At 38.5% G+C, this 27,751-nt stretch overlaps 1 protein-coding gene across 4 annotated transcripts; it reads left to right on the top strand.

Annotated features, from left to right (window-relative positions):
* Positions 1-10: 10 nt before the first annotated feature.
* Positions 11-26,592, top strand: LOC101676112. Of its 4 annotated transcripts, none has more exons than XR_006607066.1 (4): positions 11-112; positions 18,451-18,641; positions 19,824-19,908; positions 20,421-21,906. XR_006607066.1 is itself a non-coding variant. In XM_045081136.1 (3 exons), exons 1-3 carry the CDS (start codon positions 17,140-17,142, stop codon positions 23,411-23,413), a joined length of 693 nt encoding a protein of 230 aa, XP_044937071.1. In that variant the 5' UTR covers positions 17,125-17,139; the 3' UTR covers positions 23,414-26,592. The 4 variants fall into 4 exon arrangements, 2 of the variants coding, with proteins under 2 accessions (XP_044937071.1, XP_004756556.1); XR_001180094.2 differs by lacking the exon at positions 11-112 and adding an exon at positions 17,125-17,558; XM_045081136.1 differs by lacking the exons at positions 11-112; positions 19,824-19,908; positions 20,421-21,906 and adding exons at positions 17,125-17,558; positions 23,331-26,592.
* The last annotated feature ends 1,159 nt before the right edge of the window (positions 26,593-27,751 follow it).

The raw sequence follows: 27,751 nt of genomic DNA, 5'->3' as shown, positions 1-27,751 counted from the left end.
TGACATCGTGTGAGCACTGTCAGCTATTAAATGTTCCCCTCAAAGATCCTCAGAATGAGATTTCCAGGGGCGATCATTTGGCTTATATCGGGGACTGTTTGTGTTGCACAAGGTAAGCGTAAAAAAAGGGAAGGCTTTTTCCTATATTATAAAACATTTGCCAATATGTTTTTCACAGTGGTAATAGGAATTTGGTCTAGAAAATGTGATTTAATTTCTGTTCTGTAACTTCATGTGTGTGAGTGGCTTTTGACATTGCTAAGTTAAAAAAAATGTAAGTAGCTTATTTAAATAATGTGATTATTTATCATGATTTTATTTAATGTAAAAACTCAAAAAAAATTTTTAAGATTTTATGGAATCATTTTTGAGAGAAAGAAACAGAGAGACAAGGAAAGGACAAGCAGGGGGAGAAGCAGATGGAAAGGAGGAAGCAGACTCTCCGCTGAGGGGAATCCCAACCCCCATCCCCTGGAGCTCTATCCCAGGACCTGGAGATCATAAGCTAAGCCAAAAGTAGAAGCTTAGCCATCTGAACCACTCAGGTGCCCCTCAAACATTGTTTTAATAAACATTTTGAAAACTGTAATATATCATCATAATTTCCCTTGAAATTATCATAATTTATTTTGTTTGTTTAGAATTTTCACCAAAATGTTTTGTATGAAAGTATTAAGAAGCATATGAACATTTATAGAACCAGAACAGAAATTAGAAGTCTTGTAGACAAGCAAGCATTACTTGTATCATTAAAATGAAAATATCACAGAAGTTTGAAAAATTTGAACATGCAATGTTTGTACATCTAAGTTATTCTTTTTTTCTTTTTTTAAAAATTTTTTATTTTTTATAAACATATAATATATTTTTATCCCCAGGGGTACAGGTTTGTGAATCGCCAGGTTTACACACTTCACAGCACTCACCAAAGCACATACCCTCCCCAATGTCCATAACCCCACCCCCCTTCTCCCAACCCCCCTCCCCCCAGCAACCCTCAGTTTGTTTTGTGAGATTAAGAGTCACTTATGGTTTGTCTCCCTCCCAATCTCATCTTGTTTCATTTATTCGTCTCCTACCCCCTTAACCCTCCCATGTTGCATCTCCACTTCCTCATATCAGGGAGATCATATGATAGTTGTCTTTCTCCGCTTGACTTATTTCAGTGCAACCACTCTGGAAAACAGCATGGAGGTTCCTCAAAATGTTGAAAATAGAACTGCCCTATGACCCAGCAATTGTACATCTTAGTTATTCTAAAGGGCTTTTTCCTGTAGTGTATTTGAGATACATTCTAGAAGATCAGTCTTCAAGAGTAGTAAATATGAATGTAGAAGTTGTCTTTCTGGTATCGGTAGATAATTATTAGATTTATATTAAATTTAATTCGAACAGTCCTTCTCACAGATTAAAAAATTTCTTTGAAGGAAATTTTGTTTCTAATTCATGATAGGTAACTAAATTATGTGGTAATATTTGACTGACATTTTTAAACCAAATCAGTTACCTATCATTCATAAACTTCCAAAACTTTTCACTAAGTCAGCAAGTTTTGATTAACTGCTTACTTCATCTAAGCCTCTATGCATTGAGAAATGTTAGCAAATAACATAAAATCTCTCTCCTTGAGCGTCTTTCAATCAAGAAAATAAATGCAAAGATACCTCTTTAATTACATCCTCTAGTCATTTTTGTAAGGTTTACTTAAATGTGTTTAATTTTTTCCGAGGACAGAGCCTTTTTTTTTCAATTTTGCATTCTAATATGCTCCTGCTTGACTTTTAGCTTGGAAACCTTATATCCAACCCTAGGTATTCCATCATTCCCCTGCACACATACATATTACAGTTAGTATTCAAAACTAAAATATTATTGTATTGGCAAAGAGTTCCAGAACCCTGTTAATGTTACCAATCATAATAAACATCTTTTCCTCCCCCCCCCAACATTTTATTTATTTATTTGACAAACAGAGAGAGAGAGAGCGCAAGCAGGGGGAGTGGCATAGGGAAAGAAGCAGGCTCCCTGCTAAGGAACCAGTGTGGGACTGGATCCCAGGACCCTGGGATTATGACCTGAGCAGAAGGCAGATGCATAGCAAACTGAGTCACCCCGGACGCCCCACAAACATCTTTTTCTTTATGTAAGTGTTTTTTGTCTTTCCTTTAACAGGAATAGTTTCAGTATCTCAATATTTACATGCTGTTTGCTGAGGCTTTATGTAGCAATCATTTGTCATGTAAATAAGACTTGTTTTATTTCTAGTTCATGTTCAAAACTCAAGAATTGAGGGCAAGTTTAATTAAACCATTTAAGTGATTACAAAGTAGAATTGGAAATATTAAAATGGGGTACTACAAAGTATGTAATAAAAATAAAAACATACCAATTTGAACTCATTACATAATTGACTCCAGCTGACTCATTTCATCTATATTTTATATTCCATCAAAATGTGTTTAAATGTAATATTGGTTTCTACTGGTTGGATACATGTTTGAATATTTTCACAATCTGCTTTACTCAACGAAGCTTGACATTTTAGCATTTCATAATTGGCCTCTGCTCTGTTTAAAGTGAGCATTCCTCAAAAAATATTAGTTACCATTAAAGAGGAATAATAGATGATAGGAAGAATTTATTGGCCCAAGTGCCTCAGAGACCAACTAGTACTTCTTTAATACAATAAATAGGCTCTCTGCATTCCCATTCCATTTGTATAGAAATATGAGTTGCTTCCTTATAAAACATTGTGTTTGCAGGAGTCCCCACAGGCTGCTAAGAATCTGGTCAGATTTACAAGACAAAGTTGAGAATAACATTCCCTTAAACATACTCTTTGAAATTAGCCACAGCCCAGAAATTCCTGACTTAAATTTATTTATTTGACAAACAGAAAAGGCCCAGAAATTCCTGTGAATAAATTAAAACATACTAAAACATGTCCAAGTACACACTGGCTATTTTGTGTTGAGATATATGTGTTATCTAATTCTGGATGTTTAAAGGTCAAAAAAGTTCTTTCAGGATTTAAAATATATTATAGGTCAAAGGTAGAGAGATTCTCTTCTATCAGAAAAAGAAGGGGGAAAAATTATATATTGTTTCAAGTACAAGAGGGTTTCAAATTTGAATTATCCCTATAATGGAAGAATAATTGACACTATAAATCATAAGAATTAATTCTAAACTATCTTCCTTTATGAGGTTATATGTGAATGTAATACACAGTTTTCTAATCCAGAAAATTTAAGGTAGAGGTTTTTAATCCAAAATTCTATGTTTCAATTCCAATATCATAAGTAAGATTTCTCCTTCTTTCTTCACCAACACCCACCATTTTCAGAGATAGTTGTGTGGTGTTTACCCATAGAGTGTGATTTAAAGTTGTGCTTTGACCCAACTGCCTTCAGTATCCTCTCTTCTTCAAAAATTTGATATCACCAGATTCAACAAACCTGAAATTTTATGTGGAATGACAAATCTCTGAACAAATACTTTAGAAGAGTGAAAGCTAGTGTTCCTCACTGCAGTTCACTGTCAATTATCAATGTTGACAACTTCTCTAGCATTTTAGTGAGGAAAGGTAGAAAGGGAAGATGAGATTAAGAACTGGATTAAGCAAGTCTGGCACGTGGGGTATTCCTGAGGAGGGGAGATCTGAGGAGAAGAGCCCATGAGAAGGGTCAGAGCAGATGCCCCAGAATGTCATGAGAGGGGGAGGTCAGCCGGAGCAAACCTTGTTTATTTAAAGGGTAGGCATGTCCGGAGAACGCGCATGCTACTCTTCTGCCTCCACATAGAATATGAATTATTGAGTATCGCTGAAATTATTCTTAGCCAGAAGTAAGTTCCCAAATGACACAGGAATTAGTAAAAGTCTTCATTTTTGACCTTTGATTGCTAGGGCTTGAGCCAAAGTCTAAATCAATCCACTTTTCTTCCCTCAATCCCTGATTGTAGGACAGCCTTTGCACTTTTCTTTCTTCCCAGCAATGCCTCCGCCTCCTCACCCCACACACCATCCCCCACCTGCCCAGACCTGTGAGATTCTTGCAAACCCATCTCTCCTGTGCTCACTTTACCCATTTAACAATTTTAACTGGTTTCAGAATATGGTGCATAAAAAGGATTTGAAGTAATTGGGGGTAGGGGAGTGTTACAATTCAGCTGAAAATCATCAGGAGACATTATAAAAATGGCTTAGAGAAATTAATGTAACAGAAAAAAAAAGCACACACACACACACACACAAACCAGAAGGAAAGGGGTAAAAAGATTTCTTAGAACACTTTTATTTGTTTTGACATTTTAACTGAACACACCAAGTTTCTTAAAACTTTTTGACCAAAAATGTAATGGACAGAAAAGTGGTTACTAAAACGTTCACTTCAGAGATTCCCCAAAGTTTTTATTTTTTGAACTAAAAACTTAAATGATTCCTGACTTCAAGATTACGACATAAATTTGAATTTAGGACGTGTGGACAAGATGTACAATGGAATTATAGATATCAGAGTTTCTTGAGTTCATGCAATAGAGCTTTAAGGTCACTAGACATTTATTCCCAAGTCTTATTTTTGACATTTGCTACCATCCATTATGCTCTATCCAGAGGTTGCCTATAATCGCAGGTATAACGGAAAGGCTCTATGAGAATTCCCTAGTCATCCATTCATTTTTTTTCTTTCATTTATTTGTTCATCCAATAATCATTTTTTTTTAAAAAGGTTTTATTTATTTATTTGTCAGAGTGAGAGAGCACAAGCAGGGGGAGTGGCCGGCTGAGGGAGAAGCGGTCCTGATGCAGGGCTTTATCGAAGGACCCTGGGATCATGACCTGAGCCAAAGGCAGATGCTGAACCTTTGGAGCCACCCAAGCATTCCCCATTGACCATTTCTGAGCGACTGTTAAGTGCCAGGCCCTATGACCAGCATTTTCCAAAAGTCCATTTAGTGGGAAAAATAAAAGGAATGATTCTTATAATTTATTAACATATTGTATTTTATCATATAAAATATTGTGATGGAGATAAGCAAAAGAGAAACTATAGGATCATATAGAGGAGGCGAGAAACCCAAATAGGAATGAGAGGACGGAGTGCGATAGGGTTGAGGAGTTGATCTGTAAGAGCTGGAATGAAGACAGGGAAATAGGGTCACAATGGCATCTTGGGTAGGCTTCGCAAGTTGAATAGGGGTTAACCAGATAAGGATGATAGGAAGGAGAACATTTAAGACTGAAGAAACATCAATTGGTGTACAACAGACTAACAGTAGATCTGCAAAAATGGGGGATTGAGATCAGTCCCCACATTTCTAAATCTTCCATCAATGGCATTTCCTCAAGTGCTGCAGGTGAAACTGGGTATAGTGTGTGTTGTTTTTCTTCTTTTTCTTTTTCAATACTTATCCTTCAAGATTGTCATGAGAATTATTCAGACGAGATCGGGCGCGTTCAGGGTGGTATGGCTGTAGACACGAGAATTATTCAGATGCCAAATCATTCCTGCTAGAGTTTTCAAAAGTCCTCAATTAGTGTCACCCTCTGACCCAAATCCACTTTACAGCAACCAGTCGGTATAGACTATTTTAAGAAGCTATCATTTTTACTTGAACAATAATTGACATTAGGTATTAGTGATCCAAACACTACACATTCCACGAAACTTGATTTCAGTGATGTAGTCAAGCTGTATCCTGAGACTAGCTTGTTTCAGCCCTCATTATTGTATACTTATTTTCTGCAAGACTTCTTTTTGCTCGTACCTGTTCTCCCATTTGTTTTTCATAACCCTGGAATTATCTTTGTAGTCTTTACACTGTTAAAATTTTGATAAGAATTTGCATAATCATACTTCCAAATTTTAAAAATATTTTATTTCTTCAAATGCTTTAACAATGTGGGGTGCCTGGGCGGCTCAGTGGGTTAAAGCCTCTGCCTTCAACTCAGGTCATGATCTCAGGGTCCTGGGATCGAGCCCCACGTCAGTCTTTCTGTTCAGTGGGGAGCCGGCTCCCCCCACCCCCCCCCCGCCTGCCTCTCTGCCTACTTGTGATCTCTGTCTGTCAAATAAATAAATAAATAAAATCTTAAAAAAAAAAAAAACCTCATGGAAATTCTTAAGAATTACTTGAAGTTAAAAGGGTAATCCATAGAACTCTTCCTCTTAGTAAACATACATAACAGTAAATACTGTGAGAAGCTGGTAGGAAGATGACGCCAAAGAGATATACCCTTGTCTTTGATATCTGCTTGCTAAAAGCGGTTAAAGAAATTTAAAAAATCAAGAATTATCTTGAAATATAACCGAGAGGAAATGCATTTGGCTCAGGCTAGCTAATGGGCTGACCCTGTGTGAATGTGTCTGTGTATTGATTACTGTTTGTGGATGGATTACTCCTTTGGTAGAATCTTTACTTTTTAAAAAATAATTCAGAAGAACCTGGGTGGCACAGCCAGTTAAGTGCCTTACTCTTGGTTTGGACTCAGGTCATGCAGGGTCCTGAGATCAAGCCGTCTGTGGAATTCAGATCTCAGCTTCAAACTTCAGAGTCAGCTTAAAAGTTTTTCTCTTTCCCCTTCCCTATCTCTCCCCTCCCAACCCCATGCAAGCCTGTGCTCCTGTGCTCTCTCTTTTAAATAAATAAGTCCTTTAAAAAATAATAATATGGGGCACCTGGGTGGCTCAGTGGGTTAAAGCCTCTGCCTTTGGCTCAGGTCATGGTCCCAGGGTCCTGGGATCGAGCCCCACATCGGGCTCTCTGCTCAGCGGGGAGCCTGCTTCTTCCTCACTCTCTCCCTGCTTCTCTGCCTGCTTGTGATCTCCGTCTGTCAAATAAATAAAATCTTTAAAAAAAAATTAAGTTGAATAAATTAATTGATAAAAAAAACTGTATTACAATTCCCTTGCCTTAACTTAATAGGATAGTAACTAATTCTATCAAAATGTTAATACACCAGTGAAACATAGTTCTGTACTGACAATATAGCAACCTTGTTTGAATTTAACTATTATATTTTTCCAGTAATCTGAATGCTGTGAAGTGGATCTTAATTTATAAACTGAAAAACGCACATATTAGCCTGTTATTAAGCATAACATTTTCACATGAAAACTTGAACACTAAATTTAAAACTAATGAGTACAAAAACAAAAAAAAAATCTGGCTTTTGTGAAGGGCAGAAATGCTGGGAGATGGAGTTTGTGTTGTTTTATGATAGGACATCAGCACCATCTAGTGGAGTAAAAAGTATGTTTACTTAAATTCTGTTTTGTTTTGATTATTTTTGTTACAGATGTTTTATTTGCCCCAGGGGCACAGGCTTGTGAATCGTTAGGCTTACACACTTCACAGCACTCATCATAGCATATATCCTCCTCAATGTCCATAATCCAACCACCCCCTCCCTACCTGCCTTCCCCTAGCAACCCTCAGTTTGTTCTGTGAGATTAAGAGTATTTTAAGGTTTGTCTCCCTCCCAATCCCATCTTGTTTCGTTCTTTCCTTCCCTATCCCCCACACCCTCCACTCTGCCTCTCAAATTCCTAATATCAGGGAGATCATATGATATTTGTCTTTCTCTGATTGACTTATTTTGCTCAGTAGAATACCCTCTAGTTCCATCCACCTCATTACAAATGGCAAGATTTCATTTCTTTTGATGGCTACATAGTATTCCAGTGTGTGTGTGTGTGTGCGCACGCACGCGCACGTGCACATAATCAAAACTATACTATGGAATCATTTATTAAAAGTTCCCTAATATAAAAGTGCTAAAAATTTGCTAAACTCAAAAAAAAAATGACAATATATGAAGGCCAATACAGGTGTTATTTACTACACAAAAATAGTTTTGTATGGAGTTTCTATGAAATGTTAAACATTTTCATAATGCATATGTTTTATGATGGGATTCAGCTCAGTTGATTATTTGTCCCTTGCCTTTTAAAAAGAAATTCTAGAATGGAATGTTAAATGATTGTCATAAAACCAAGTAAAGAAAAAACTTTAGCAATGAAATTAATACTAATAAATATGTATGGTGATCAGTATCATTGAATTTCCCATTTTTATTTTTTATTTAAATTCAATCAGCCAACATACAGTACATCATCAGTGTTCAATGATTCATCAGTTGCATAAAAGCAGCCAATGATCATCACATCACGTGTCTTCCTTAATGCCCATCACCCAGTTATCCCATCCCCCACCCACCTCCCTTCTGTAACCCTCAAATTGTTTCCCAGAGTCAAAGTCTCTCATGTTCTTTTTTCCCCTCTCTGATTCTTCCTCATTCAGTTTTCCCTCCTCTCCCCTATGGTCCTCTGCACTGTTCCTTATATTCCACATAGGAATGAAATTATATGATAATTATCTTTCTCTGATTGACTTATTCACTTAGGGTAATACCCTCCAGTTCCACCCATGTCAGTGCAAATGACGGGTATTCATCCTTTCTGGTGGCTGAGTAGTATCCCATGCATATATAAACCATATCTTCTTTATCCATTCATCTGTTGAAGGAAATCTCGGCTCCTTCCATAGTTCAGCCATTGTGGACATTGCTGCTATAAACACTGGGGTGCACATGCCCCTTCCTTTCACTACATCTGTAGTGTTTGACTTCTTCCTTGCTGAATCGAGAGCCTTTTATTTCCTCTTATTGTCTGATTGCCAAGGCTAGAACTTCTAGTACTATGTTGAATAACAGTGGTGATAGTGGACATCCCTACCTTGTTCCTGACCTTAGGTGAATAGCTCTAAGATTTTCCCCCATTGAGAATGATATTTTCTATGGGTTTTTCATAGATGGCTTTGATGGTATTGAGGTATGTACCCTCTATCCCCACACTTTGAAGAGTTTTGATCAAGAAGGGATGGTGTACTTTGTCAAATTCTTTTTCAGCATCTATTGAGAGTATCATATGGTTCTTGTTCTTTTATTAATGTATTGTATCACATTGATTGATTTGCAGATGTTGAACCAACCTTGCAACTCAGGAATAAATCCCACTTGGATGTGGTGTTTAATTCTTTTAATGAACTGTTAGATCCCATTGGCTAGTATTTTGGTAGGATTTTTTCATCTGTGTTCATCAAAGATATCGATCTGTAATTCTTTTTGATGGGGTCTTTGGTATTGGGATCAAGGTAATGCTGGCCTTGTAAAATCAGTTTAGAAATTTTCCTTCCATTTCTTTTTTTTTTTTTAATAGTTTCAGGAAAATAGGTATTAATTCTTTAAAATGTTTTGTAGAATTCCCCTGGGAAGCCATCTGGCCTTGGGCTCTTGTTTGTTGAGAGATTTTTGATGACTGTTTCTATCTCCTTACTGGTTATGAGTCTGTTCAGGTTTTCTAATTTTTCCTGCTTCAGTTTTGGTAGTTTATATATCTCTAGGAGTGCATCCATTTCTTCCAGAATGCTAAATTTGCTGGCGTATAGTTACTTATAATATGTTCTTAGAATTGTTTGTATTTCTTTGGTGCTGGTTGTAATCTTTCCTCATTCATTCATTTTTTTTTTTTTTAATTTGGGTCCTTTCTCTTTTCTTTTTGATACATCCAGCCAGGGTTTATCAATCTTACTAATTTTTTCAAAGAACCAGCTCCTAGTTTCATTGATTTGTTCTGCTGTTCTTTTGGTTCCTATTTCATTGATTTCTTTTCTAATCTTTATTATTTTTCTTCTCCTGCTGTGTTTAAGCTTTATTTGCTCTTCTTTCTCCAACAACTTTAGGTGTAGCATTGTGTTGTGTACTTGAGACCTTTCTTGTTTCTTGAGAAAGACTTGTATTGCTATATACTTTCAGTACCACCTTTGCTGTGTCCCCAAGGTTTTGAACAGTTGTGTTTTACTTTTCATTTGTTTCCATGAATTTTTTTCAATTCTTCTTTAATTTCCTGGTTGACCCATTCATTATTTAGTAGGATTCTCTTTAGCTTCCATGTATTTGAGTCCTTTCCAACTTTCCTTTTGTGATTGAGTTCTAGCTTCAGAGCATTGTGGTCTGAAAATATGCAGGGAATGATCCCAATCTTTTTGTACCAGTTGAGACCTGATTTTTGATGCAGGATGTGATCTATTCTGGAGAATGTTCCATGTGCACTAGAGAAGAATGTGTATTCTTTTGCTTTAGGAAGGGATGTTCTGAATATATCTGTGATATCCATCTGGTCTAGTGTGTCATTTAAAGTCTTTATTTCCTTGTTGATCTTTTGCTTGGATGATCTGTTCATTTCAGTGAGGGGGGTGTTAAAGTCCCCTACTACTATTGTATTATTGTTGATGTGTTTTTTTTTATTTTGTTATTAATTGGTTTATATATTTGGCTGTTCCCATGTTAGGGGTATAGATATTTTAAATTGTTAGATCTTCTTGTTAGATGATCTTCTTGTTAGATTGTTAGATGCTTTAAGTATGATATAGTGTGTTTCCTCATGTCTTATGGCTTTTGGCTTAAAATCTAACTTATCTGAAATGAAGATCGCCACCCCAGCTTTCTTCTGATGACCATTAGCATGGTAAATTGTTTTCCACCCCCTCAATTTAAATCTGGTGGTGTCTTTGTGTCTAAAATGAGTTTCTTGTAGACAGCATATCAAGGGGTCTTGTTTTTTTAATCCGCTCTGATGCGCTGTTTCTTTTGATTGGGGCATTTAGCCCATTTACATTCAGGGTAACTATGAAAAGATATGAATTTAGTGTCATTGTATTGCCTGTAAGGTGACTGTTACTGTATATTGTCTCTGTGCCTTTCTGGTCTACTACTTTTAGGATCTCTGTTTGCTTAGAAGACCTCTTGCAATATTTCCTGAAGGGCTGATTTGGTGTTTGCAAATTCTTTTAATTTTTGTTTGTCCTGGAAGGTTTTTACCTCTTCTATTTTCAATGACAGCCTATCAGACTATAGTATTCTTGGCTGCATATTCTTCTCATTTAGTGCTCTGAATATATCATGCCAATCCTTTCTGGCCTGCCAGGTTTCTGTGGATAAGTCTGCCACCAATATAATATTTCTACTATTGTATGTATGTTACAGGCTTCTTGTGCCATGCTGCTTTCAGGATTTTCTCTTTGTCACTACGACTGTAAGTTTTACTATTAGATGATGGGGTGTGGACCTAATTTTACTGATTTTGAGGGGGATTCATGGTCCAGTAGTTGTTTGTCTCTCTTTTGCTCCACTTCTTTATTCTCTGTCTTTTGGTCTTCTATATCAGTAATTCTCTCTTCTGCATCATTTATCCTCGTAGTAAGAGCCTCCATTTTTTATTGCACCTCATTAATAGCTTTTTTTAAAATTTCAACTTTGTTAGATTTTTGTTCTTCTATTTCTTCAGAAAGGGATTTTATGTCTTCAGAAAGGGATTCTCTAATATCTTCCATGCCTTTTCTGAGCCCAGCTAGCACCTTGATAATCATCATTCTGAACTCTAGATTTGACATATTACCAATGTCCATATTGATTAGGCCCCTAGCCATAGGTTCTGCCTCTTGGTTTTTGTTTTTGTTTTTGTTTTGTTTTGTGGTGAGTTTTTTTGCCTTGCCATTTTACCCAGATAAGAATATGTGAATGAGAGAGTAAAATACTGAAAGAGTGGCAAAGGCCCCAGAAAAATATACACTAACCGAATCAGAAGAGACCTGAAACCAGGGGGAGAAGAAAGGGGGGAAATATATATATATATATATATATATATATATATATATATATATATATTAGACTGGTGAATAGAGCAGAACCACCTGCTTGATTTTGGGTATATTCTGCTCTCTTAGAAGAAACTACCTCCTAAAATTTTAAAGGATGAAACACACACACACACATATATATACATACAAAAATAAGAAAACACAATGAAGGGGTGGAATATGACTGTAAAGATGAAGATTTAAAAAGATTGTAAAAAATCAGTTAAGATAAGTGAGTTGGAAAGAGGAAAAAAAAAAGAGGAGAGAATGTGATCAGGCTGCAGCTAGATTTAGGGTATATTTTCATCTATTAGAATAAATTGTATCCCAAAATTTTAAAGAAAAATCCTACATGTATGCAACAAAGAAGTTTAAATATAATAACAGTGTAAAATATGGCTATAACAATGAAAATTTTAAAAGATTTCTAGAAGGTATGGATAAGGTAAAATAGTTAAAACACATTAAAAGAGTTCAGCAGAAAAATTAAAAAAATAGAATATGAAATAAAGAAAATTTTAAAAATTTAACCTTGCAAGACTAAAAGCATTGTTGGAAAAAAGCCACGAATTCTAAGTGTTGCTTTCCCCTAGCTCTGGAGTTCCACAGTTTTCCTTAATCGGTAAACTGGGTCTTGGCTGGATGTTCTTTTTGATTTTCTGGGACAGGGGCCTGTTGCAGTGATTCTCAAATGTCTTTGCCAGGGCAGAGTTGCACTGTCCTTACAAGGGCCAGGCCAAATAATCTGCTCAGGTTTGCTCTCAGCAGCTTTTATTCCCTGAAAGCTTTCCACACAGCTTTGGAGGATGGGAATGAAAATGGCAGCCTACAATCTCCAGCCCAGAGGAGCAGAGAGCTCGGGGCCCCACTCCTCAGTGTGCTCTCAGAGAAAAGTGGTCAATTATTCCTATCTCCCTCTCCAGCCATGTTCCAAGCTCACTTGGCCTGTGACCAAGCATTCCTTTCTATGACACACAGCCCTCTTTGGAGTCTCCAAACCAACCATATTTCTGCTGCACTGCTCCTCCCAGAAGAGGAAGGTGAGTATCCCCGGATCTACCACTTGTGGTGTCCCTGCTCAAAGAGCTGTGGTCTGTGCTTTGGATCACTGTTTAAGGTTTCCTGAGCTGAGAGCCCCCACCTTGGCTCCATTTCTGTACCTGGCTTCCCTGCTCCAATACCTGGGAGCTCTGCCTATTTCAGGCACCCCCGGTCATTCTGTGACCCCATAGGCCTGAAACCACACTGTCTCTGTGAGGGTTCCATCCCGCTTAGCCTCTGGAGTGACACCCCTCAGTGGATCCAACTTCTAAAAGTTCTGAGTTTGTGCTCCACTGCTCTACTGCTTGCCAGGAGCCGGCCCCTACCCCCACAGTCTATCTTTTTGTCACTTTGGATTCACTTCCCTGCACATCCTACCTTCCAGAAAGTGGTTGATTTTCTGTTGCTAGAATCCTGATCTTCTTTTCTTCTATCTCCTTTGGAGTTTGTAGGTTTTTAGAATGGTTTGATAACGATCTAGCGGAACTCCTGTGACGTAATACTATTTCAGTCTCCTACTCCTCTGTGATCTTGCTTCCTTCCCCACACAGTATGCTTTGAACCCTACAGAAACATTTATAGAATGAAGATTGTCAGGAAATACAAGGAAATATTTATAATGACTACAATTGATTTTAGAGATGCTATAGAGTTGGTGGTTAAGTCCTTAACGCACACCTGTATTTTCCATGCTTTCTATCATTATATGTATGATCTTTGAACCATAATAAGGTGGTTATTTTAATGGGGTGCCTGGCTGGCTCAGCTGGTGGAGAGTGCTCACAATCTCAGGGTCATGAGTTTGAGCCCCATGTAGTTAAATATATAAATAAATCTTTTTAAAAAATAAAATAAAATAAAATAAAATAATGATTTATTGAAAGTGAGACAATATATGTGGAGAATTATGAGGACCTCTTTGGTAACGATCATCAAATCCAATGACATCTTCATGATTTTGCTGCTATAGAGGATTTTGGAAACACTGAAACACAAGAGTCTGAAATACGATTTTTATATTCATACATTTCAAACAACATAATTAGTTAAAATCAGTTGCCCATACACATTTTTAACTTCTGCAAAACTATGAAAACTTTAAGATGAAAATAAAGATAGAGTTAAGGTAAAAATGTTTTAAGGTGGTAACTTGTTACTTCATTTTGTATCAAATCAAGTGGAATTCTTAGAAACCTGGGTCTTTCTAATGGACCCAATTTATCTAAGTCTGAAACACAATTGACAACCAGTTTTCTCACATTTAAAGGACATTGTTATAATTGGCAAGTTATCTTTGCTGTTAATATTGGTATGTACACTATTTCTCCAAAATCTCTTACCTAATTCTTGTGGAATCTATTTATGACACTTATTCTGTAATCAATATAGCCTGTAACTAATCATTTTCATTGTTGGCTGCAAAATAATGAGTTTTAAGACATTCTATCCTTTTTCTGAACTTACTAATTGTCATTCTTGTGTGAAGATGAATGTTAATTTGCCAGATCCTTAAACCATAAGTGACTCTTAATCTCACAAGACAAACTGAGGGTTGCTGAGGGGTTTGGGAGAAGGGGGTGGGATTATGGACATTGGGGAGGGTATGTGCTTTGGTGAGTGCTGTGAAGTGTGTAAACCTGGTGATTCACAGACCTGTACCCCTGGGGATAAAAATATATGTTTATAAAAAAATAAAAAATTAAAAAAAAATTTGCCTAAAAATGATTTGGAAAATCTTTATTTTTGCTCTTTAATTTCCAGTTTTTGGAGTAAAGACTTAATAATAGTGACTGTGATGGATTTTAAGCTTTTTTTTCTTTTTTTCTTTTTTTCTTTAAACATTCTATCAGCATGGATTCATGAATTTTTATTTATTTCATTTGTCACAGTTATAGTCATTATGCTTTGAAGCTCTGATTGTCCCAAATTTGGCTAGTGAGCGCCTCTTGAAACTGGCTCCTGATTGTTTTGTTATACCCACTAGTCTTTGAGTGTTTTATCTCTTTTTAGAACAACACAGTACTCCAGTCTCACTGTATACTTCCCTGACCAATACCCATAATCATACAGCTTTCCAAAAAGGTCTGATTCTTTTTACTGGAAAATAGTGTTTAGAACACAAGAACTGTGTTATTGGTACTAGATGATAATGTTTAATACTATCAGAATGTTTTTAAATGTCTTTTTACTTATCAGAAATATGAAAAAGAAATGAAATTGAAGTTCATTGGCTCCTATTGGATCTTATAATTCAGTGTTATAAATAATACTAGGTTAAGAAACTTTTAAATACATATTCTGTCTCTTCTGTTTATTCTTTTATTCGTATATTTCAGTATTTAAAATAATATTAAAAGTGTAATGTAAACATTACTATTTGCAGTTAAACTACTGAATGAAGGTTAAAATGTCTTTGCATTTATTTTGTCCCAGGAAGTTTGACTGTGAGTGTAAGTACGCCCTTCAAAAATGACTTGAAATCATCCTTACCTCTGATAGGTTCATTTACCAAATTACCAAATTAATAGAGTTTTACACTTATTTGCCTTATATTTTTTTTTAAAAGATTTTATTTATTTGAGAGAGAGAGACAGAGCATGAGAGGGGAGAGGTCATAGGGAGAAGCAGACTCCCTGCTGGGCAGGCAGTTCGATGTCGGGCTTGATCTCAGGACTCCAGGATCATGATCTGAGCTGAAGGCAATTGTTTAACCAACTGAGCCACCCAGGCACCCCTGCCTTATATATTTTTTCAATTTTAGATTTTGCATCTTCCTCTTTTAAGCTAAACTTTTTTGAAAGTATGAAAAACACCTACATTTAAAAAATGATTTTATTTATTTATTTCAGAGAGAGAGAGAATGAGCAGGGAGGGTCGGAGGGAGAGGGAGAGAAACTCAAGGAGTCTCTGAGCCAAGCGTGATCCTGATGTGGGCCTGGATCTCAGGGCCCTAAGAGCATGACTTGGGCAGGAAACTAAGAGTTAGAAGATTAAGCATCTGACCCACTAATGTGCCCCAAACATCTGCATGCTTCAAAAGAAAAAGTAATATGAGAAGTATGCTGAGCAGTCTTACTTCCATCTTATCTGTTCCCTCATTTCATAAAGTTATATTTTTATTACTTTCTGACATCTTTCCTGTTTCATTAATCTTCTTTTTTTATAGAGAAGGGGGATTATGTTACACATTTGTCTGTACATTGCCATTTTTGTGTTTACTTATTATTTATTTATTTTTAGTATCTATTTCTAATATCCCCTTGAATAACCTTCCTTAGCTCCCTGGGCAGAGGCTACCCTAGTAGCTGTGCTGCAATCGACCTAGTCAATAACACAGTCTGGCATCATCCCCCACCAAAGTGTTGCTGGCTAGGGGCCCAAAGAGAGAAGGTTCTGGGGTACTGTCCTCCTCTGGGATCCTCCAACTTTGGCCTTGTGGCTGGGATGCTTTAGAATAAAGGTCTGGTGGGTCCGACATGTAGGAGGAGCCCAAGTTGCAGGGGGCCCCCAGATGGGGTTCGGGGTCCCTGCAAGAATGGTGGTGGTGGGCAGATACTGTGGAAGTCTTCATCTTTGCACAGCCAATGTGGAATTTTTCTTTGTGTAACTGTGTCATCCAGTCAAATAATAAGGATTTTTTTTTATTGGTGGATGGACACTCTGTCCTTAACTTTTCATATGCAAAATTTAATTTAGTAGGGGCCAGGACCCCAGGTGTGCACAGCAGCCCCCTGCCGGGAAACCCTCCACTCTCTCAATGCTGTCAGAGACTTTTTAAATATATTACTGTGAGTTTGAAAGCACTGTGTAACGTATCACATACATTATCTCAATCGTTTCTAATGCAAACCCTATGAGGTAGGTATTACCTCCACATCTTTCAGAGAATTAAAGAGGTTCAGTAAGAATAAGCCATTGCCCCTTGATGACATTGATAGGGAGAAGCCAAACCATAATTTGAAACTAATCCATCACACAGATTTTTTTGTAATAAGAAAGTCTATTTCATTAGTTTTAAAAACAACCTCCCTTTTACAAATAACACCTGAACTCAAAAAGCAGTAACTCTTTGAAAAATATATATAGAAGTGTCCAAAAATATTTTTAAATAGATTTGGAGATCATTTGTAGTTTTCTCCTCATAACATGTGGGGCAAACCTGGAACAAGTGTGGATTCTCTGTTATTGTTACTGTCATTCCACATAAATTAAAGAAAGAGAGAGATAAAATCCCGAGATCTCTAGCGTGTAATAAAATATAGACTTTAAGAAACAAAAGTCCTTAAGAAATTTATTCAAGAAGCCTGCAAAACTAATAAAACACAAGAGCTCAATTAATTTTGTGGACCTGAACTAAACTGAACGGAACAGGAGCTGGCACAGTTCCGATCGAACACAATGGAGTGGAAATTAAGCCCGGGTCACCACTGCCGGGACGCCAGAGACCCCCCAGTGCTAGCAATTTGCACAGACACAGACTCCAGCCCTGGGTTAGCTACAGAGCCCAAGTCCTCCGCGCCTTCCCCAGGCCCCGCCCACCCAGGTTCAGTTCCCGGCGTTGCCACTAGGGGCGGCCGCGGTCTCTGCAGCGCCTGTAGCCACGAAGCTGGTGGTCCGGGTTTCCAGCCGAGCCGCTTTTCCAGAGGGGCCGCAACATGGCTGCGCACAGGGCTGCGAGTCGGGAAGTCGCCGCGTTCTGGTTTCCCTGACAGCCCCCGGCTTCTGTGCGCGTCTTGCCTCCCCCAGGTCACTGCAGCAGACATGTTTGCCAAGGCCTTTCGGGTCAAGTCCAACACGGCCATCAAGATGTCGGACAGGTGAGGGAGAGAAGGGGCCCGCCCCGCCCACCAGGCACCCAGACATCTCCCAGTGCGGGCTGGCCCACAGCCCTCTCTGAGCTGGGTCCGCCGCCCTGGGTGGAGGCCGGGGAAAGTCCAGCCAGGATGGGACCCCGGAGAGCCAGGGGGGGTTAGACACGTTTTGAGGGCGAAGACGGAGCACAGGCCTAGCGTGTCTCCCAGGCTAGTAAAGGAAAACGTAATCCAGCCAGCGCTTCCTGACTGCGGCTAGATAAGGTGTGGGCGGTGCAAACACGAACAGTGACAGGCCCGCCCTCCACAGCGCTTCGAGTCCCTTAGGAAAAATCCGATGGGACACCGAAAACTACGACTGCAGGAGAAAAGGGATCTACTTGTCGCAGGAGAGACGGATGGAGGGTGAGAGAACCAAGGGACGCGTTTTAAGAACTGCGTCTGTTACACAGTGTTGCTGTCTGTACACAGTGTTGCTGATGCTGGTACCACGTTGCGAAGTTGGGGACCAGTGTTCCCTAGTTGTCACTCCTGGTACCTTCCTATAGCTTTTTGACCACAAGCTGACAGATTTGCGAGGCAGATAAGAGAAAGGAGTGGGGTGGAGGGCAAGGCTGAGTTTCTAGACAGGCTAACTTGGTTACTCACTAGATCTCAGTTTTCCTCCTTTGTGAAATGGAAAGACTTGCCCCCAGGAGTATGTGAAACTAGATGAGACATTGAATGAGAAAGACGATAGCATGTTTTGGAAGAGTAGGGCATCATATACCATATATAGGGCATCATAAACCAGTTTCCTTGGCCCCCGTGATTTTATAGTAGTTCCTCCAGAGTCCTTTGAATTTATTAAAATCCATCCAGGCAGGATTCATGCCACCTGTTGGTTTGCTTTCTGCAGGAGAAAGCTTCGGGCTGATGTGGCGGCTGCTTTCCCCACTCTTGGAACAGATCAGGTCTCTGCCTTAGTACCTGGAAAGGAAGAGCTCAACGTTGTGAAGTTATATGCTCACAGGGGGGATGCGGTGACTGTGTATGTGTGTGCTGGTAACCCCATCCTGTTTGAACTGGAGAAAAATCTATACCCAACAGGTATGCCAGTAGGATGGAGAGGGCCGTTACTGTAATCCTTGCCCAACCTCTGTTTCTGCCTTACTTAAAACGGGAAGTACAAAATCTCCCAGTGTCATCCCTAAGGATCTTTTTGGACCCAGTGTCCCTAAAATTGGGTCTTTGAAGATCAAAAACTGCTGTAGGAGGAGAACGAAAGATCTAACACAGGAAGAGGGTAGTTGGCAAGGGATTTCTGAGAAGAAGGAATAATAGTTCGTAGTGGGTTAAGTAGGGATGGAGGAGAGGTCTCGAAAAGGGTGAAATTTCAGGATATGTAAAAAATATTTTAAAAATTATCAGGGGACGCCTGGGTGGCTCAGTTGGTTGGACGACTGCCTTTGGCTCAGGTCATGATCCCGGAGTCCCGGGACCGAGTCCCGCATCCGGCTCCCAGCTGCATGGGGAGTCTGCTTCTCCCTCTGACCTTCTCCTCGCTCATGCTGTCTCTCACTGTCTCTCTCTCTCAAATAAATAAATAAAATCTTAAAAAAAAATTATCAGTAGCAGGATTTTCTTAAGAAACTGAATAGGAAGGAAGCTGGGTTAATGGAACTACATACCCAGCTGTCCAGTGATGTCCTTCAGTGCAGATATCTCACAAGGATTCTTTCTTAGGCTCTGCCTGGCTCTCAGGATCCTTTGCTTTCTGTCTTTGTCACTTGGGGCTCTTATTTCCCCAGCTTGGCTGCACCAGTGCAGTGGGGTCTCCTTCGGTTACCTGTGCCCCCAGCCCACTTTGCGCTTATCCAGACACAGGCCTTTTTTGATTTACAGTTTTACTGCTATTCTCTGGGAGCACAGGGGGAATAAAAGTAGTAAACATGGGGAAGTTTCAGCATGTCCCACAGGCTGTTCACTTACTTGCTTCTAAGGTACCAGATGGAATCCTTGTTGGTTCTCTGTCCCTGCTTTTATCTCCTGTGCCCAAGGCCATTGCTGCATCCAGGTGGAATCATAGGGGCCTCCCAGTCTCAAGGGACATTCCATTTTTTAAGTATCTGCCTACTTCAAGAAGGGAACCTCTTAGGGCCTCACAGCCTTCTTGCTAGCTTTGAGTTGAGTTTCTTTTCTAAATTAAAGTGACCTTAGTGTTTGGCTTGTCCAGTTCCCTCAGAGATTGACCTTTTGGCAGTAAGTCTTCCTGTGTCTCTTTTTGAGCAGTGTTACACCTTGTCGTCCTATCCTGATCGTCTCCCAATACTCACAACATGGCCTCTGGTGCTCAAAAAACTGGTGGGGGGAGCAGGTAAGAGGATTTTCCTGTATTCTGGCTATTGGCTGAAACTTAGTAAGGGCCAGCTGCTTGAATAAATGCACCCATTTCCTGGGTTCATACCATTGAAAAATGAAATTTTTCGTGCATGTGTGTTTCCTCCCTCACCTGGCTGCTTCCATAAGGTCCCTGGGCCTCCACGACCCCGTTGAAAGGCTTCAATAAGCTTCGTACTTTGTACTTACAGCTGAAAGTACTCTGTGAGCGACCATACGCTCTGCTTTACATCACTAAGCTAAAGTTAGGAAAAGCAGAATAAGAGATCATGGAACGTGACCCTCAGCTTGTTCCTTCAGTTTGACCACTAGCCCCGGAAGGGAAAAGGTCTGATACTCGGGTTGCATTTCCTAATTTTCATTATGAATAACCTAGTTGATACTTAATAAGTGATTGTTGGTTGAGTGAATGAATTAATGTTGAAGTCAAACTTGGAATTGCTTAGAGGCAGAATGTGGGTTGTGATGCCTTTGTCTTGTTTCCCACAGATTTGATGCTGCCCGGCCTTGTGGTGCCCCCTGCTGGTCTGCCTCAGGTACAGAAGGGTGACCTCTGTGCCATTGCCTGGGTGGGGAACAGGTACTGTGCCAGTCCCCTGTGCCTTTGGGGGAAAAACTTAGGTAAAACTGGGGAGGGAGGGTGGGGAATAGCAACTTCAAAACCTTATGGGTAAAGGATTAAAAGAAAAAAACAGATCTTCTCTTCCAGAAGCCGAGAGTGGGTCATGGGAGAATGCTAGTGAGCCTGTGTGAGTGCCAGGAGTTGGGGGATGAGAGAAATAGGGAGAGTTTGGTCAAAGGATACAAACTTTCAATTATAGGATCGAGTTGGAAGATCTAATGGATAACAAGGTGATTATAGTTAGTAACATATATGGTATAACGGAAATTTGCTAAGAGAGTAGAATTTACCTGTTCTCACCACTGACCCCCAGCTAAATAAGAGCATTAAAAAAAAAAAAGGAAAAAAGAATAAGTTTTGGAGAAGATGGGATATGCCTTTTTCACTCATTATTTAAAGTTACTTTCCCACACAATATGATAGTAAATAGTGAATATTCAAGAAATATTTGTTAAGTAGGTAAATGAATATTTATGTCTGATAGTTCTATGTTGATCTCAAAATAAAGCAAGATGCTATGTCTTGTTTATTCATTTTATAAAAATTACTATTGTCAACTAAATACAAACATGCACACATACATAATCTCAACCATACATGTGTGCACACACACATGCACCCTGAACTTTGGGAAAAAAAACAAGTCACATAGAATCACTTGCTATTTTGTTCTTGTGCAGACCCTGCTGAGATAGTATAGAAAATTATTTTTTATGCCAAAAGATAGTTGTTTAAGGAAATCCAGGGTGTCCATAGCAATAAAATAACTAACCTCTTTACATAGGAAAAGGAAGAACATACAGGCAATATAATCCATAACTAAATGATTGCCCAGTTTCAGGACTGGAATGGTTCATTCTGACTAACTGAACTGTTTCTCTAGCTACTTTGGACCGTTAGAGCTGCAGGCTTTAAAGAACTGTTCACCTGCAGATGCTCATAGAGGTCTATCAGAATGCGTTTGGGTTCAATATAAACTATATAGAGTAAGGAAAACAGTCAAAGAGTTTTGAAAAGCAATACATTTAGCCCATTTAATGAAACTGGAATAATATTATAACTACACCAGGTAAAGAAATATTTTAAAATGAGACAACTTGCTGTCTGTACTTAGAAGGAACACAGAAAATAGTTTAATTCCTTCCATTTCTGAAGGGGGATTTATTTTTGTAATCACACTGGTAGTTTTAAATTTTCTTCAAAGTGTTTGTGACATATTGACATTTACTATTACTAATACTTGGCAGTATGTGTATCTCTATGTTACTAAGAATATGTTCATATTTTATATCTCTTCCACTTGGTTTCAGCCAATGCAGTCAAAGCAATAAACAGTTTTCAGTGTTTACTATCTGTCAGTAATCTCTTTGGTTCCAGAGGCATAAGGTATAAAACAAAACACAGCCCTTTTCCTGAAGGATCATACAGTTTATGTGAAGGAGTCAGGGAATTAGATAGGAAAACAAATAATATGATAACAGTATATTGTTTCTTTAAATTGATTTTGTACATAATATTCTGACATGATTATTATATGACACTTTTATTTTCTATAATATCTTTTCAATGAATACATTATTGTATTCATTGAATTAATGAATTCAATGAACAGTAAATAATTTACTGTTGTTAACATATAATTAGCATGACCAATCCTGTATCATAGAACATTTATGTCTTTCTATTTTGGATTTAGGATATAATGTTGCAATTAAAAGGAAGACATTTATCTCAGTATTTTTATCTCTCTCTCAACCTCAGGAGACAGATCAGATTAAGGAATATTAAATTTATTTTTGTATCCTAACTAGTTGATGGAGTGGTATGCTCAGAGCTGGACCTTGAGGCATTAAATTATTTACAAGGGTATAAAGCAATATTAAAGCATAAGAAGTGGTAACTAATTGGATGATAGAGGTAATCAATGACAAAAGACATCAAATATGCTGAGTTTGGCCGTACGAGACCCGTTCAGTTAAAAATATTGTTGAAAGGCTATTATGCATTTGTATTACAAAGGAGAAAAAGTCACCATCCCTACATGTTATGGACTGAATGTTTGTGTCCCCCAAGTTCATATATTGAAACTCTACCCTCTAATGTGCCTGTATTTGGGGACAGGTCCTTTATAAAATGTAGATAGGGTTAGATGAGATCATGACGGTTGGTGTCCACATGATGGGATTAGTGCGCTCATTAAGAAGAGGCACCAGAGCGGGCTCTCTCTCTCTCTGCTCACATAGAAGAGGTCATGAGAACACACAGCAGGATGGAGGCAACTTGTAGCATCCAGGAAGAGAAATCTCTTCAGAAACTGACCGTGTTGGCATCCTGACTTGAACTTCTGGTTTCCAGAATACTGAAAACCTAAATGTCTGTTGTTGAAGCCGCTGTCTATGGTATTTTGTTATGGTGGCATCAGTGCCTAATAATCTGCCTTTGGGAAACAAACCATTTAACACAGTCTTAGGTGGCTTAAGCATGCTAGGAGACATTTACACATGGCATCACTATCACAGCTTATGAGAGGAAAACTTAGGTGAGGTCATGAATTCAGGGAAAGTACATATTCTGTAGAATATTATGCCTAAGCAAAATCTCAAATGGTGAACAAGGATCAACCAGGACCAAAAGTTAGGAAGGAACGTTTCATCAGAAGAAATAGCATAAGCAGGAATGTGAATATTGGCAGCAAATCCACACTGGTGACCGGTATCTGTGATGGGCAGAATCCTAAGATGACTTCTCTAAGATTTTCACTCTAGTCTTAGTACCAGAAAGAAATGTAAGCATGATGAGATACCACTGCTATGATTATGTGATTAGTCAATTGACTTTGAGTTCATCTGAGCATATCTGACTAGCCAGAGAAGCCCTTAGCTGGATCCAGGGCCTTCCTGAAGAGAGACTGAGGTGTGAGAGGGCCTGCGGAGGAGGTCCCCGGGGAGGGAACTGAGAAGAGCCTGAAAGAGCTCAGAGCCATCCCCGGCCATGAGCCAGCAAGAGAACGAGACCTCAGTCCTACCATTGCAAGAAACAATACTGTCAGCAGCCCTGTGAGCTTGAGAGAGGACACCGACCTGCAGAAGAAACACACAGGCCAACCAACACCTCAGTTTCAGTCTTGTGACAAGTTGACCAGAGGACCCAGATTCCTGACCCACAGACAGTCTCTGCTGTTTTATGCAACTAACTTTGGTAACTGGTTAGGTAGCAGTAGAAGCTACTACATTCATAGAGATCATAAAGCATGAAACTAAAAGAAACTAGGTATAGGAGAGGTAAATAGGATTTCGTGAATCTTCTAAAGCTTTTAAGGAAACATGGGCTTCATTTTGTGGATCATGGCGATATCTCTGGGTGGTTACAAGCGAGGGTGCAGGGGTCAGATTTCAGTTGTACAAGGTTGCTCTGACTGCAGTTTAGAGGATAGATATGCGGGAGTTACCACGACCATGTACAATGGTGCTGCTCCTGCCTGGAGCAGTTATAATCACAAATCATAACATATATTAAATATACCGTATTTAGGGGCACTTCTGTGGCTCAGTCATTTGACTGTCTTCCTTGGGCTCCCGTCATGATACCAGGGTCCTGGGATTGAATCCTGCATCGGGCTCCCTCTCTCTCTCAAATAAATAAAAAATATCCTTAAAATATATAATATTTATACAAAATGCTTGAAATCTGCATTTGCAGATATCCTTTATAGAAAACATTAAAAGCTAGAATTGGGCTCCCAATCCAGCCAAATTAAGAAATTAATTGAAAGAAGGGAGAAAAGAAGGAATGACTGATTTATGAGACTATCTAGAAAATTAATATGTGCGTGAATAGAATCACCCAAAAAGACTAGCTGGAGGTGCTTTGAGCTGATAACCCTCAAATCTGACCTGGTGTCAGTTTGGCCACAAGTACGTCCACTCCAGTCAAAATCAAAGGTGACATGGGAGAGTGGGCTGTTTACTTTGACACAATCAAAGCTGCCATCTGAGACTAAATCACCTGGAGATCCGAATCACAAATCAGTCATTTCTGATTTGGTGGGTTATCAACTTCGGTGAATATTAATTTATGAAGAAAGTCTCAGACATGCCAGACTCCTCCTGCCTGACTCCTGAGAATCAAATAGCTCTACAGCAGAACCTGAGGCTGCCCCATCCCATAAAATCAGACACAACCACTCATGAATGACATGTCCATAATTGTCTGTAAAAGAGTTTTTGCTCATCCATCTACCTGTTTGTTTACATATCCATTCATGGAGGCTTTAATTCCTTGTCTTCTCTGCCTGGGCTTTGCTCGGTGCTGAGGATACAGGGTGAACTAACCAGACAGAATCCCTGCCCTCACAAAGCTTACATTTTATCTGGGGGTATGGATATTAAATAAATCCTATGAAATTAGTATTTCTAGCAAAAACATAGTACATGCCACAAAGAGGACTATGAATGAGAATGAAATGGGCAGAAATTAAAAACTTGAGAGATGAAGGAAAGTTCTTTGAAGAAATTTGGGTTGACCTATGAAGAAGAGAAGGAAAATAACTAGGAAAAAGAGGGATAAAATGCTGTCCAATGAAAGAAGCGTTCACAGCCAGTGTATCTTGCAAACTCTACACACTAAAATATCTTGTCAGGGAATCTGTGGGTATACTGAAAAAAGTCAAGATAAAATAATTCAAGACTTTTTGCTATTTGGTACTTTGTCCCAAGTGAGCTTTCTCATTTACAGAAATATTTGTATTATTGATAAATAAGAAATAGACATTTTTAAGAGTTTATTTTTAAGTAATCTCTACAACACTAATTACTGGTTTAAAAACACTGAACATAATAGAAATTGATTAGGAATTCACTAACATAACTTACAAATCCTTTTTATTTGTCAATTTGTATCTGCAGTTTCACCTTCTGGCTAAAATCTATTTGTAACCCTAAAATTAATACCTGGGGCCTTTTCACCATAATTCCAGGGCACGTACACACACAGAGCAGTGAAAAATCATAGTTGTCCAAATGTGCACATCCCCTGCTGGTCCAACAAGGTGCTGCTCTACCTTGTCCTTTCCAGCAATTCTACAGAGACGACCATGGGATGGAGGCAGCAGGGGGCAGGACTGTGTAGTATAAGAAACAGGCTCTATGGCCAGTTAGGTAGGGTTTGAAGGTCAACTCTGGTACTGTTATTGGGATGGTCACTTAACACTTCTAAACCCACTTTTTTCTCTGTAAAATAAAGCAAGTATAATCTACCGGGATGAAATGCTTTAGGAATTAAGATTATATGTGAGGTATGTCTCTATCAACATAGACACAAAAATACATGTACATATGATACCCCTAGGAGCAGTGGTTCAGTATTTGTTAATGTAGATTTTTGTGGTGATTTTCTAGACACTAGTAGCAGGAAAAATGAGAATTGAGTGTCTATGTGTGTATGGGTGTGTATTGTACACACATATGTAAAATACATATACAAATATGAAATACATATGTGTATATATATGTACACGTATGTATCTTATATATCGTGTGTATCATATGTATGTGAAAAGTAAGCATTGTATATATGGGCTAATACTGAAAGCTTTATTGCTAAGTCAAGAAGATGAAAGTACTATAATCAGCTCTTCTGTCTAACACAGCACTAGATGTTCTCACTCATGTAATTGGTCAAAAGAGAGAAATTAGAAGCATAAACATCAGAAAGAGAGTACTAAAAATATCAGTATTTGCAGATGACATGATTTAAACCCAGCAATTCCACTGGACTTCAGTGGAAAGATTCTACAGATGACAAAGTAATTCAGTTAGTGGTATGGTGTGAAATTAAAATACAGACATCAATAGGCTTCATCAATACACACAATGATCAATTGAAGATATGAGGTAAAAGAAGACCTGACTTACATTTTCAACAAAAATAAAAGCTTAGAAAAAACGCGAAAGTTGAGAAAAATCTACCTGAGAAAATATTTTCAGCATTCTTTTTTTTTTTTTTTTAAAGATTTTATTTATTTATCAGAGAGAGAGGGGGAGAAAGCAAGCACAGGCAGACAGAGTGGCAGGCAGAGGCAGAGGGAGAAACAGGCTCCCTGCCGAGCAAGGAGCTTGATGTGGGACTCGATCCCAGGACAATGGGATCATGACCTGAGCCGAAGGCAGCTGCTTAACCAACTGAGCCACCCAGGCGTCCCTATTTTCAGCATTCTTAATCACAAACATAAAATGAAGTACGTGGAGATATATACTATAGAAAGACAGCTTCATAAAAGTGTCAGGGACAGGCTATATGGAAAAACAAATAGACATAAATATCCACGAAAACTTTGGAAAGAAGAGTAACAATGATGACAAGAGTGATTAGATTAGGCCTATTAAAAAACAAAACTCAATTTAAAATTAAGTTAGTGACTTCTGGATACACAGACTGATAAAATAAACTGAAGTTTCAGAAATAGACCCACATATGTACAGCAATTTACTATATCCTATGGTGATCTCTGGGTCCTGAGATTGAGCTCAGCATCAGGCTCTGTGCTTAGCATGGGATCTGCTTGAAATTCAGTCCCTCTCTCTGCCCTGCCTGTTCATTCTCTCTCTCTCTCTCTCTCTCTCTCTCTAAAATAAGTACATCTTAAAAAAAAAAAACAAGGAAAAGAAGATGATGAAGAAATGTACTATATCCTAGGGTAGTATTTCAAATAGATCAGGGAGTCTTGGAATTTTAAAATCAATGGTGTTGTGACAAACTGGGTAGTTATTTGAAAAATAATGGGGTTCAATTGATACACACTAAAATAAATTCAAATCAGTTAAAGGTATATATATATATATATATATATTCAGACTTATGATATATATGTAGATAGATAGATATCTATATCTCCAACAAAGATGTAGAAGAAAAACTTGTTTCAACTTTACACAATAAAATATTTATTTTTACTTGATATAAATAAGAATATGTGCTTAACCACCCCCCTCCCAGTCCTGGTAACCAAAGGCAAAAGACACAACAAACTGAACAAAATTAGAATTCACGGTACATACAAAAAGGCTACCATACTAATTTATAAAAAGCTCTATATATCAATAAGGAAAAGTTCAGTAGAAAATGTGTGAAACATATGAATAGGCAATTATATATATTGAGCAAGAGGTCACCACTTATATAGCTGGATTTTGAAGAAAAA

The sequence above is a fragment of the Mustela putorius genome, unplaced genomic scaffold (genome assembly GCF_011764305.1).
Source record: "Mustela putorius furo isolate JIRA1106 unplaced genomic scaffold, ASM1176430v1.1 tig00000508_pilon_pilon_pilon, whole genome shotgun sequence".
Classification (NCBI taxonomy): domain Eukaryota; kingdom Metazoa; phylum Chordata; class Mammalia; order Carnivora; family Mustelidae; genus Mustela; species Mustela putorius.
This window is presented reverse-complemented; position numbering and strand designations above follow the sequence as displayed.

What these genes read in the sequence shown, in the direction of transcription:
- LOC101676112 (XM_004756499.3), top strand. Translation starts at nt 17,140, where the DNA reads ATGGAGTGGAAATTAAGCCCGGGTCACCACTGCCGGGACGCCAGAGAC. An exon ending in GCCATCAAGATGTCGGACAG is followed by an intron (nt 17,559 to 18,450) that starts GTGAGGGAGAGA and finishes TGCTTTCTGCAG; the next exon opens with GAGAAAGCTTCGGGCTGATG. An exon ending in GAAAAATCTATACCCAACAG is followed by an intron (nt 18,642 to 20,420) that starts GTATGCCAGTAG and finishes TGTTTCCCACAG; the next exon opens with ATTTGATGCTGCCCGGCCTT.